At 38.4% G+C, this 13405-nt stretch overlaps 1 protein-coding gene across 1 annotated transcript in view; it reads left to right on the forward strand.

Moving 5' to 3' along the window:
- Positions 1 to 13405, forward strand: part of slc24a2 (solute carrier family 24 member 2) — a 250813-nt gene that overhangs the window by 169543 nt on the left and 67865 nt on the right. Inside the window, exon 4 of the mRNA XM_072281116.1 lies at positions 7903 to 8011. Within this exon, the coding sequence (XP_072137217.1) occupies positions 7903 to 8011 (109 nt within the window). The remainder of the gene's footprint in view (positions 1 to 7902; positions 8012 to 13405) is intronic.

Genomic DNA, 13405 nt, shown 5'->3' on the forward strand with positions numbered 1-13405 from the left:
CTGAATACCGAACACAGGCTTGCATGAAATTCATTGATAAATTGGTTTTGTTAAATGCTGAGAATGACTGACTGCATTGACTAATAGCACAATGTCCAGCTGCAGAGGATAATAATGGTCAGGGGACTAATTAAAACAGGAGTAGTTAATATCTTAATCAGCTTGAGACCCCACTTCCTGACTTAAATCTAGTTGTAACCACACTGTAGTTTAATAGACACATCAGATCTCTTTTAAATTTGTTTTCAAAATGTTGCTTTTTCTGCTTCAGAGTGCAAACTATAATTTTAAATTTAGCAAACTGTTTATTAAAATTCATTCCTGTGGTTTGCAGTACTGTTGACATTAACTCATAAGAAAGTTGTGTTCTTTAAATTCAATTGAATATGGTGTTATAGCTGAGAAATAGTCATTCTGTCATCTGGCCTGCCTTGAGTGCAGTGGTTCTTCAGCAGAGCTGTCCAATTAGATCTTCACCCTTTTAATATTTCCCTTTGTGAAAGGGAATTGAGTCAGTCAAGCAGTGCTTTCATAGACTGATATAACTCACTGAAAATGAAATGATTTTTCACATTGTCTCAACACCATTTCCTCTCCTTTACCAACCTTTTTTTTAATCATTGGAGATATTTATTTCTGAAAAGCCATTTGCATTTTGAACACCTACTGGATGCCCTCATAATCATTTTTACGGAGAGCGCAATACCAATTTCTCCAGTATCTGCAGAAAAGGCCCTTTTCCCTGATTTAATTATCTCCGCTTGCATTTTTACTCATAATTATCTAAATGTTAACTGTGTCAATAATCCCACATGCATTGTTAACAACCCTGACAACTATTCCTGCATCCTCTTTTGAAACTCTCCATTTAGTTATAGACCTTGTAGTAAATGTAACTTTGTGATGTGTGCTTGAAGTAGTATGACAAACATAACCATTCACAGTGCAGTTAGAGTGGAATAAACAAGATATATTTTCTTTAGCAGTGATCCAGGTGCCTTAGTGATTCATATTTTTAGCTTTACATGCAATTAGAATAAAACTACACATCCGTTATAAAGTGTCTAAAAGGTTGACACCGTCAGGTCGAAGTCACTGAGCATAGTGAATGTTTGCATGATGCAGTATGTGAGACGATTGATAGTACAGATAATGAAGACATACACTTTGGCTAGGATTAGTATGATTCTTCTGGACAAGGGTTACAGATCCAACCAACATCGTTAGTATTTGCGTACACTAGGATTAAGTACAAGTTTAATTATTCAACCATGTATGAATACTCATATATACTGCCAAACAAAACAGGGTTACTCTGGGGCTAAGGTGCAAAACACAGTGCCAACAAGCATACACAGCACAAGGCACATATAGCATCATATGTAAGATATATAAGATAGCAAGTGCATATAAGATAGCCATAAAATACAGTCATACAAAAAAAAAGAGTCCAAGCCATGTTGTTGAGTCCATGAATGTTGCAGCACTCTGTAGTCGAACAAAATATAACTTATCTTCTGCTGATCGAACACTGGAGAGCAGCACCAACTTCGGCATGGACGCTGTGCCACACTGCCTTCCCCAGGCGGCTGCAAGTAGGTGACACTGCGACTTGAAGCCTAGTCCTTGCTACGACCGAAGCCATGCAGCTCCCCCGCCGTTCACCAATAAACTAATAAATTGGACTTGCAACATTGCACACTACTAATGTCCAACAGGATCTTGCAATCACAAGAAAAGCAACTAAGATGATCACTCTCTGTTAGGGTGCAACCTCGCAACCTCCCTCGCACACCAACTCCTCTTCATCACAGGCAGCGTCATGGTCCACACCAAATCCAGCTCCTTCTGTTTCTCTTACCAATGAGCAACAAGCAACTCACTGATGGTGTAAACCTGCAGTACTTTAAGTTCTTAATGTCCAGCAGGATCTTGCGATAATAAAAAATGTCTAAAGAAGACAATAACACCTTTGCTTGACCGCACAGAAGCTGCTGCATCTGACCACACCGCCATCTTACTGGAATTAGAGACCTCAATGGACCCAGCATTACAGCAGCCACAATGAAAATAGTGTTGCAGTTACTGAGTTAAATTGTGTGGCCATTAAATATACAATAAAATGATTGGAAACTATGCTTTAGCTGTTTTGGTGAGAACAGCATCAAAGAGTAGAGGACATAATAGCTCCTCAGACTTGAGTTAATTACATTAGCATTTTTTGTATGTGATTAGGAAGATGGTCCAGAGTGGTCAACATCAGTTGAAATAATCCAGCGACTTTAACTCGCACAAAAAAGAAATGCTTCCTCAAAACAATAATGCAGTGAAAATTGAAGGTGAGAATCCAGCTGCATAAAGTAAGGCTACACTCATGTGTTGGAGAGTAAATCTTCTGAAATAGGCACTTAACAATCGGCCTAAGATTATGAAAGCAAATGATGTTTCATTTAGTGACAAAGTGAAAAGGTACAAAATCACTATACTCCAAACCACTCAAATTGTGGAGAGTTACAAACTGGGGAACTTGCAATCAGATGACAAGCAAAACTGTCAGTGAGTATGTCATCCCGTCGAAGTTCGCAACCCAGGTGCTTTCTGTGACCATGTCCAGTGTGTCAAATTTGTGGTCGAATTACTGAGTAAACTTGAGCTGGATCTTGGATTTTAGCTGAAAACTGAATTGAGGAAGATTGAGAAATTTTGCTCAATGCCAGGTACTTGGGTAGAAATGTAATGATTGTTTAGCCATAGAAGGTAATAGTTTGGAAGCAAAATCAGGAAGCACATGGGCCTGAGCTGCTGTTAATGAATGAAATTCATTGTAAGGTAATTTAAGGTTCCTTAACAGGAAATCTGTAGCTAAAACACTTCCTATAATTGGTCTCAGTGAAAATCTGCAGAGAAAGTCCCAATAGAATTAAAGATATCGAGAACAATGGAAAATTAGCTTTATGTAAAATACTTATGTTACCAGTGATAATATTGGAAAGCAGAGTGATGCCAGACAAAAGTATAGTTGGTGCACCATTGACATGGCGGCAAATTATTCAAGTATGTCTAAGAATATAAATAACACTGAAGAAAAGTACAGTAAACTCAAAATCTGAAGACTTTAGAAGATGCAAAATTATTATGAAGCCAAATAGCTACCAAAAGTTGTGGCTGATTGCACTAGCCAATCAGCAATCTTGGTTGAAGCATCAATGTTGTCCTTGGAAAGAAGCATTAAGCATGGATATTTCAAAATTGCACTTGGATATCGCCGTTGCAGAAATGTTCGTTGATGTTGATGTGGGTATTACAGGTTATACTGCCTACATTCATTTCACGGCAATTGCAAAGCCAAGTTGCTGAAAGTCTTAACCTGCCTCACATGGATTAAAGAGCCAGGCAGGGAGTTAGATAAATTGAAACAAGTTCCAGCGAAGATGAACCAAAGCGGTTAGTATCAATTGAAATAGTCCAACAATTTTAACTACTTTAGATGTCATGAGGTGATTACAAGGTGACATTGAACCAAGCAATTGATAACAAGCAGTTCTATTACTTGCTTCAAAGGATGTAGTTGCAGAGTTGGCAAGAGCCAAAGTTTTCATGAAACTAGATCTGCAATGTGAATAAGGTCAATTGAATGTGGATGAGGAAGTCAGTAATATTTGGCAACAAATATACATAAAGCCTGTAACCCTACACAAAGCAACCTAATAGTGTAAACCTATGATTTTTTTTGTTCATGTTACCATGGGCAACTACTGCAAGGTATGGATTACTGCCTACAGCATCAAGATGATGTAAGACAATTACAGAAAAAGAAAACCTTCAGATATTAGAATGTTCAAGAGTTAACCAAAAGAGAACAAAATACACAGAAAGAAAGAAATCTTGAACTAAAAGTAGACGCATATCGATAGCACCAGTTTAAAAAAAATGTGCAAGCAATTACACTGGACAACAAAGACTTTGTTTCTTGAATACTTTTGGGTGAATTCTATGTATTTTGGTTGCTGATCATGAAAATCACCATGAAATTTCCCCATCACACGCTATTTTTTTTGGTATCACCTTCATTTGTTATTTCAATTCATAATAAGTCAATTAAAATGTAGCCCGCAATGTAAGCTGAAAAGTTTTCTATCTTGTCCATACCTGGGCATGCCTTGGGTTGCCAGTATGACCCACAACAAAGACATCTTTTTTTTTATTCTTCAGTGTTAGGCCTGAAAGCTGTGCTGCTACACATTGGCAATATCTATCCTCAATAACAATCAGCAATGTCCACCCCTCAATACCAATCAGCAATGTCCACCCATCAATACCAATTGGCAATGTCCACCCTTCAATGCCAATTAGCAATGTCCACCTATCAATACCAATTGGCAACGTCCACCCCTCAATACCAATCAGCAATGTCCACCCATCAATACCAATCAGCAATGTCCACCCATCAATACCAATTGGCAATGTCCACCCTTCAATGCCAATTAGCAATGTCCACCCATCAATACCAATTGGCAATGTCCACCCTTCAATACCAGTCGGCAATGTCTACCCATCCCATCAATACCAGTCGGCAACGTCCATCCTCAATACCAATCGGCAGTGTCCACCCATCAATACCATTCGGCAATGTCCACCCTTCAGCACCAATCGGCAATATCCACCCATCAATACCAATCGGCAATGTCCACCCATCAATATCAGTTGACTATGCAGAATGCATGAAAGAGAACTACCAAAATTTGGAAGCCCTGTTGAAGCACGTACAGTATAGCAGCTACAACTGGAACATCTATGGTAATTTGCAAGTAATTGGCCACTTTGTATGTAATTTGTTCCAGGCCAGAACGGTGTGGCATATAAGCCACTTGTAGACCTAACAAAGATATTTTTGCCTCCTCTTCATATAAAACTGGGACTTATGAAAAAATTTGTGAAAGCAATGATCAAGGAAGGTGAAAGGCTTCGATATTTGAGACAGATATAACTGACGCCAAAATTAATGAAAGCATCTTTTTTGGTCTACAAGTGAAATGGGTCATCAATAACAGGCAATTCTAAGAGCTTCCAGTGGTACCGGAGAAAATCACATAGAAGGCATTCAAGGATGTTGTTGAAAATTTTCTTGGCAACTCCAGAGCACCAAACTACATGCAAAACCATGAAGTGCATCATGTCACTTATGATTCATTTAGACTTCACTTCTGCAAACCTTGGCGCTGTCAGTAACAAGCATGGTGAAAGGTTTCACCAGGACATTGTGATCATGGAAAAACGGTATCAGGGCATCTAAAATCCATTAAAGATAGCTGATTGCATTGGACTCTTAAGCAAGAAGCCTCAAACAGTGAATACAAATGAAAATCATCAACAAGACATTTTTTAGCTTTGTTGAACTGTTGCAAAGCATCAATACAGTTATGCAATTAGGGAGAGGAGGGACCGTTGACTCAGACCATGACTGGCCTGTGTCGGGCATTTTCATGTTTTACAAAGCGCAGGTTGGAAGTCTGTTGGGGCGCCACTGCTCCCACAGACTAGAGCAATGTGTGATTAAGTGCCTTGCTCAAGGGCACAAACACGCTGCCACAGCTGAGGCTCGAACTAGCAACCTTGAGATAACTAAACAAACGCCTTAACCACTTGGCCATGTGCCCAACACAAATTAAATGAAACTTAATTTCTATTTTCTCCAAGTTCCTTCGTGATACCTGAAGTCTGAAGTTAAATTTGTGTTCAGCTTCAAGTGGTCTATCATAACCGCAAAAACGTTCTGAGGAAGCAACATTTCCAAAAAAAATTGCTGTTCGGTGTCAGGAAGGCAAGAAAACTTGAGAACTTTGACCTTTCCTAGGCAGTTCTTCAAACACAACCAATGCCATTGCATCAATTAATGAAGAAAGATTTTAAAAAAAGAATTGAAACAAAAATGAAGAAAACCTACATGACCAGGAAACCTGAGAGGCAAAGCTTGCTTGGTCACCATAGCATAGCACATATCATAAAATGGGCATGTGATGTTTCAAATTTCAGAGAAGGTTCTGGAATCAGTCATGTGATGGACAAGAAAAACAAATGCATGAGCATCATATACACTAAAAAAGAACAGGAAAAACCATACTCAAAGGTTTTAAGAAAAAGTCATTAGGAATTATCTTTGGAGTATAAATAGTTCATCAATTCCAATGGCACAGATGTCTAATTTTGGTCTCAGACCATTACCATTATTGGCAATACCAGTTCAAAAGTTTCAGAACTGGCAATGGCAGTAGCAAGATTTGAAACTAGGCTATTCATCCCAAAGCGATGATATGATCAGATGCAGAACTTCAAAGCAGCCTGCAGTTGTAGGTGCACTTTCAAAAGTTGCCAAATGCAAATTCAGGCAACCTGAAAGCATAGTGTTCACTGAAAATAGAATTGATTTTTCAATTCTACCATTCAAAATGGCTAAGAAACACAAACATATATCGTTCTCAAGGATGCAATGGGAAATAAACTTAGAAGGACAGAGAAGGCAATTGAGAAGAATCTACTGTAGCAAATCAACAAGTGACTGATTCCTCAAGTCAAGTCATTGACACAACTACCTTTTAAGCGGACCAAAAGGTTATGAAAAATGTAGAGGGGTTAAACTTGTAGCTCCATACAGTAGATACAATATGTAAATCATCTTTTAAATATTACTAGGGTTAAGTCTTAGTGCAGATTTTAGGACAGATCAGCCATGATCTTGTTAATTAGTGAAGCTAGCTCCAAGGACTGAGTCATCTACTTCAGTTTTTTGTACGTATGTGTGCAAAAAGAGAAAAGCAAAATGCTGAATGCAAAGGTGTGTTATGTGGATGATAAGTGATCATGTCCCCTGTGTAATTGAAGAAAGCAGAATAAAGAGGATGCAGGTGTTTTAGGAGTTCATATCACCTCTTAATAATTCTCTATTTTTCTGACATTACCAATAGAATAACAGACCACACATCCTTTGCATGGCCTTTACTCTTTCTTCATTCATTGAATTTCACACTCTGTACATCTGCCCCTTTTGCACTCTGCAGATTTATAGGTATCAGTATTGGTTCATTATTGTCATGTACTGAGATACTGAGGAAAGCATGTCTGTTCATACAGATCAAACCATTATACAGTGCATTGAGCAACAATAAGGTAAAACCATAACAATAAAGAATTAAGGTATAAAAGCTACTAAAAAGTGCAGTGCAGGTAAATGATAGAGTACAACATGATCAAAATGATTTATAACAATAAGATTTACACAAGTTATTCTCTCTGGGTACAAATTGTTAAAATATATCAGGATGGAAAGTGGCCCTGACTTCTAATAATTTGTTTTTGTAAGGAATTGGTTGGAAGGATAAACTTGTGCGTATTTAAAAAAGATACCTTTTCCCAAGACGAGAAATAATTGTGAAAGCTTGCTAATATGTAAGTTGAGTCCAAAGACCCTTAACATTAGTTTCCTTGGAAAGATCAAGGGAGGAAGAGTGAATCTGGAAAATATTGCCAATAAGGAATCTATGCAACAACTTTTTTAAAACATTTGTAACAATTGTTCCCTAATACAGATTTAACACTTTCCTTGCAGATGATATTTTCCAGGAAGCAGCTTGGAATGAAATCTTTCACTAAGTTCATACACTAAATGATATTAATCCTTATCAGATGAAACTGTACGAGAATGAACTGCTCATGTTATAGAGTAGCCCATCAAAGGACGTGGCTGGGCATTTTAATCAGTTCATGACTCTAAAATACTCTGACAGCTAACCAGGATACTCACTGTTTATATTTCTATATATTTATCACTTTACAGGTACCATTAGCTTCCAGCATAACAAATAACGAAATAGATGCAGTGCTTATTAATCTCTTGTTATTCCGCAGCCCAAGCCACGTCTGCAGCGGGGTGGGAGCTCGGCTTCACTGCACAACACACTCATGAGGAACAGCATCTTTCAGCTAATGATCAACACCCTGGATCCACTGGCTGAAGGTAATCTACTGCACCAGGATGTGAAACTGTACATAAAGCATCACCTCTGCGCCAGCTTTGAATTTTATAAATTGTTTCCAATAGTTTTGCTAGTACGCACTCACTTTTTAGTCTTTTCTTTCATAGTGTGAAATGTTGCCAAAATATTAACAAGGACCTATTATGGAGTAGATGCTGCCAGGCATTCCCCTACCTAAAATGATGCTTAACAAGCAATGATATCTCAAAGCCTACTAGGATTTCAGTTCACCCTGGGCAGCACTGCATAATGAATGATAGTGATTTGCAACATATTTTGCAAATCTCTCCAACTCACTTCCAATTACCTTTTGTATTAAAACTGATTTTTATGGCATAAATTTTCATCTGGAAGGTACTATAAGGAGGTATATAAATATATTTATATATTGAATTTATCCTGTACAATGACTGGCCTATTTGAGTGGTTAATATTATCCTTATTCCAATAATAAGCTAACCAGCAAAAATTCCCCAAGAATTTAGTTAAACTCTTCCATAAGGCACTTTTAATTGGAGCTGTTTCATTGCTTTGAACAGCAAACTTGTACTTGCAGGGCCATGTTTCTTTATTTCAGTTCTAGGATCTGATTTTTTTTTAAAGGTTCAAAATTGTTTTTTCTTCCTAACCTTGTATTGTTGTGATAATCAGTTATCTTGGATTTTCTTTGTAATGTCATATATCATATAGAAATAAGAGAAGACTTCAAATTTCATAGGCAAGATCTGGGAATTAATGTAATGTTGGGTCTATTCCAATATCTTGTTGAGAATTCTTCAGTTATGATATGATAAAACCAATGTGCGTGAGAGTGCTTTCAAAACCGTTGTTTTAATTGGGCAAGCTTTTCTGGTAGTTGTGTATTTTATTTTCCTGGACATATATGATATTTTTACTTTATTTCTTCTCAGAACTGAGTAATTCTTGGTTAGAATTGCTTTCGAGACATATCATGGTCAATATGTACTGTACAAATCCAAAAATGTTCATTAATCCCAGTATTAGGAAAGCATATGTAATATACCTTTGTGGTATTTATGTTTCTTACAAAATGGGCCTTTTTTTAATTAAATCACACTGCTCAATTAGAAGAAAATTTTGAGGTAAGTGTCACCAACTGATAAACTCATTCAGAGTAAAAGATTAGTTGGCATGAAAGAACAAGAAATCTCATTCACTATATTAAGTTGAATGATCACTAATTTTTTTTAACAGTTGGTGGCTATGGTAATCATGCTAACCCAACTTTCTAATAGAGGTTGGCAAAGGTTCAGGTTGCACAATTGCACAAGGTGGCTTGAATCAGTTCACAAAGTACCCTAGTGGACTCAATTCATTAAGGACTGTAAAGGAGGAAAGAAGTCAAGAATTAGTTTCCCTAATTCATTCAAATCTTTAAAAATGTAGGTTATGACTCCTTGTTTTGAAAGAAAATCAAAATTGGTTACAAGTTTCTGTCTTCGGTGATAACCAGTCGCTAGAGGGATGATTAAGTACCTGATAAAGTTGGAAATGTTTCTTTAAGGGGCTAAAACACAAGGGGTAATTCTTAATATAACCTGCTGAGACCATGGCAGTTTTTAGTTGATATCATATTTTTATCCCACTTAATTTTGGTCTTCTCTGACTTTAATACAATACTGTATAGATCTCCATGGGTGCAGCCTAGGTGGCCAACCCAAACCACCTCAAAACTAGCTGGAATAAAAACTCCAATGAAACAATCAATCATATAAATCTAATGTTTTCGTTCCTTCAAGGTCTGCAGTCCATACCTTTTGTGTTTAAAGAGTCTTGGGGACAGTTAATTTTTAATGTCTCCAACATGCATTATTAAGAAACGTGTATAAATAAACAAAATACAAGATGGTGCTTATGGAGAACTGTATTTACCAAACTCTTAGGAAATGTGTACACTAAAATATCCCAGTATTTCCATGAATAAAATGTTCCTTGAAACACTGAATTAAAATATGTTGTTCCCACTTCCTGCTTTAAAAAAACAACAAAACTATTCGATCAAATGAAAAGATAGCAAATCTTGCAAACCATGTGCTAAAGATGCAGTCTACCTAACATTTCCAAACTTCTAAGAATGGATATACAGATGGAGCAATGAATACAGGATTGATTCTTCAGACAAGGTTGCTCAACATCGGCAGAACTGCAATCTACTAAGTGGAAAGGATTCTCAGAATCAATTTAAAGCTATTTTCAAAAATTGTAAAGAAATATTCATTGCAATCAAGATAGCCAAGTGTACTACAGAGGGAGAATCAATGTAAAAGAAGAACCATGTGCCTGCTTAAACCTCACCTGAGATGGTTTCTTCTGAATATATCAGTGGTACAACTGAAATAGAAGCATACAGATTGGAAGTTGGTAAGTACACGTTATCAGGCATTGATCTAAATTATCATACACCCTCTATTTGACATTTAGCCATTTTTAAAAACAATAATTACTAGGCATGTGTAGATCAATGCTAGTTAAGTATATTTTAACAATTAACTACACTAAGTGAAAGTGCACCATAGCTAACCAACATAATTTTAATGACAAAAAAAAAATAAAGATAGTGCACTGGTTTGTTACTTTGTTGTTCTGAATCAATAAGTGAGATGAAATTTTTGACACCATTAAATCCTTTTCATGCAGGTTGAGCTGTCCAGCAGACACAGAATATGTATTTTTCACCAGAAAGCCAGAATTGCCACTACGAAGAAGAGTTTCAGCCTCATGAGGATATCTAGGGTCACTGGGGATGAGTTTTAGTGAGCTGTCAACATCAGAAGATGAGCACCTTCATTGCTTCTGAGGCTTTTCTTGCAAAATCCTGATACTTGGTAGCAAATTTTACTGCACAGACTGGGAATATAAATTGTCATGGCGTGCCAAATCGTTCACCTTACCATTTACTCTGTCATTTTAAAACACTTGCATTTGATTGACCCACAAATTCCAAGCTTGACTGCATTCCAAAAAGGATAGACTTCCTAAATTAAAACAATGTGAAATGGGGAAGGGGGGTGGTGGGGTGGGGTGGAAATTAAATTCAAAATATCTTTTACAGGAGATCCAACTTTCCAAAGTCACTTATTGATATTAGTGACCTGGGACCTTTTGAATGTATTTGTAATCCTTGAAGATGACCAACAGCTGAAATTATCTGGGTTGAGCATTCTAGTCACCACTTCATCGCCCAGATAGAGTGTATGGAAGATCCTAGTTTCTAACAGCAAGTACTTCTGATCTTGCTCACCTGGTGGCTTTCCAGGACTCATAACAATCAAGTCAGTTCTGCATCTGGACAGTCGCAATCGCGCCGAAGGACACAGCCAGAAAAGTCCTTGCAGCTCCGCGCACTTTATCCAAACTGGGGCAAAAGCTCCATTTTAATTTTGATGCTTACTGAGCAAGTTGCATCTGTAACGTTTGTAGCTCCGAGAAAATACTGAGCCAGTGAGTATGAAGAAGTGGCATGTTTTAAAATCTTGTAGTAAAGTCCAGGACCTTCATTAAAATATCCTTCTCGTTAGAACAGTGAGCAGCAAATTTTGCTGAACTTACAGTAGGAAGTGTTTGTCCATTGCCCGAGGAAGAATTAAAGAAGTGTCAGATTGGATATTATTGTACTCCTTTTTGTAAATGTTTGTGGACCCGAAACAAATAATTCGTCTTGAGCATCACATGATATTGATGACAATCAGATGAATGCTTAATAGTACAAAGGAATGTACGTGACTTTAAATAGCCCAAAAAACACCCTCGGTATTTAATGAAAGATAGAAAAGTGAGAAACCCTGAAACCCTGTTTGCTGTCTCAGTGATGTTTGGGTAGATCTGGATCCTCATTATCCCAGCTGGTATTTATTCCTTTTGCAGATCGTCATGCCATTAACATGTTATTTATTATTTCGTTGATGTAGGGATACAGCACGGTAACAGGTCCTTCTGGGCCCAGGGGCCCACACCACCCTATTGCACCCATGTGACCAATTAATCTACTAACCTGTACGTCTTTGGAATACTGGGGGGAGCTGGAGCACCCAGGGGACACCCATGCAGTCATGGGGAGAGGGTAGAATCTCCTTACAGACAGTGGCGCTGCAGTAGTGTTATGCTAATCGCTATACCACCGTGACACATTGTTTGTGGAGTATTGGCAACTGGTTCAAGATGGTTCTGCATTTCCAGGAGGGCTTCATTAGCTGCAAGATCCTCTAGAAAGTTATAAAAGAAATGCAAAAGTGCTATGTAAGTGTGAATAGATGTGAACATGGGCCTTTGCTGTCCAGTGCAGTGTAATAGTAAGAAAAGATTAACATCATCAGTATCATCAGGCAGCTCGTATAGTAAAGTGAAGAGGTGATAGATAGGAGCTACAGGGAGGTAGTCACCCCTAGGTTGCAGGAGGCAGGTACCTGAGTGAATGTCAGGAGAGGGAAAGGGAATAGGCAGTCAGTGCAGAGTACCCCTGTGGCCGTTCCCCTCAGTAGTAAGTATACCACTTTGGATACTGTTGGGAGGGGACAACATACAAGGGGAAGCCACAGCAACCGGGTTTCTAGGTCTGTATCTCAGAAGAGAAAGCAGGAGAAGATGAGTGTAGTAATGACAGGGCTTCCCCATAATTAGAGGAACAGAAAACAAAATCCTGAAACAGAAAGAGACACCTGGATGGTATGTTGACTTCCAGGTGCCCGCTTCAGGGTTGTTTTGGATTGGGTCCATGGCATTCTAAAGAGGGAGGCTGAGCAGCCATAAATCTTGGTACGTATTGGTATATCTTGGTGCATCTTGGTACATATTGATACATATTAGTTCATCTTGGTACCAACAACATGGGTAGGAAAAGGCAGGGGATCCTGAAGAGAGAATATAGGAGTGAGGCAGAAAGCTAAAAAGCAGGACCTCCAGTGTAGTAATATCTGGATTGCTACCTGTGCCACGTGTGCCAGTGAGGATAAGAACAGGATGATTTGGCAGATGAATGCATGGCTGAGGAGCTGGTGTAGGGGTCAGAAATTCAGATTTCTGGATCATTATGATCTCTTCTGGGAAAGGTATGACCTATGCAAAAGGGACGGGTTACACCTGAACCCGAGGGGGACCAATGATGGGTTACCCCTGAACCTGAGGGGGACCAATGACGGGTTACACACCTGAACCCGACGGGGACCAATGACGGGTTACACCTGAACCCAAGGGGTCCAATGTCCTTGTGGGCAGGTTTGGTAGATCTGTGGGGGAGGATTTAAACTAAATTGGCAGGGGGATGGGAACCATTGTGAAAGGGCTGAGGATGGGGCAGTTGGTACACAAGTAGATGCAGTGTGTAGTGAGACTTGGAGGAAGGACAGGCAGATGATAGA

The sequence above is a fragment of the Mobula birostris genome, chromosome 17 (assembly GCF_030028105.1).
Source record: "Mobula birostris isolate sMobBir1 chromosome 17, sMobBir1.hap1, whole genome shotgun sequence".
Lineage (NCBI taxonomy): Eukaryota > Metazoa > Chordata > Chondrichthyes > Myliobatiformes > Myliobatidae > Mobula > Mobula birostris.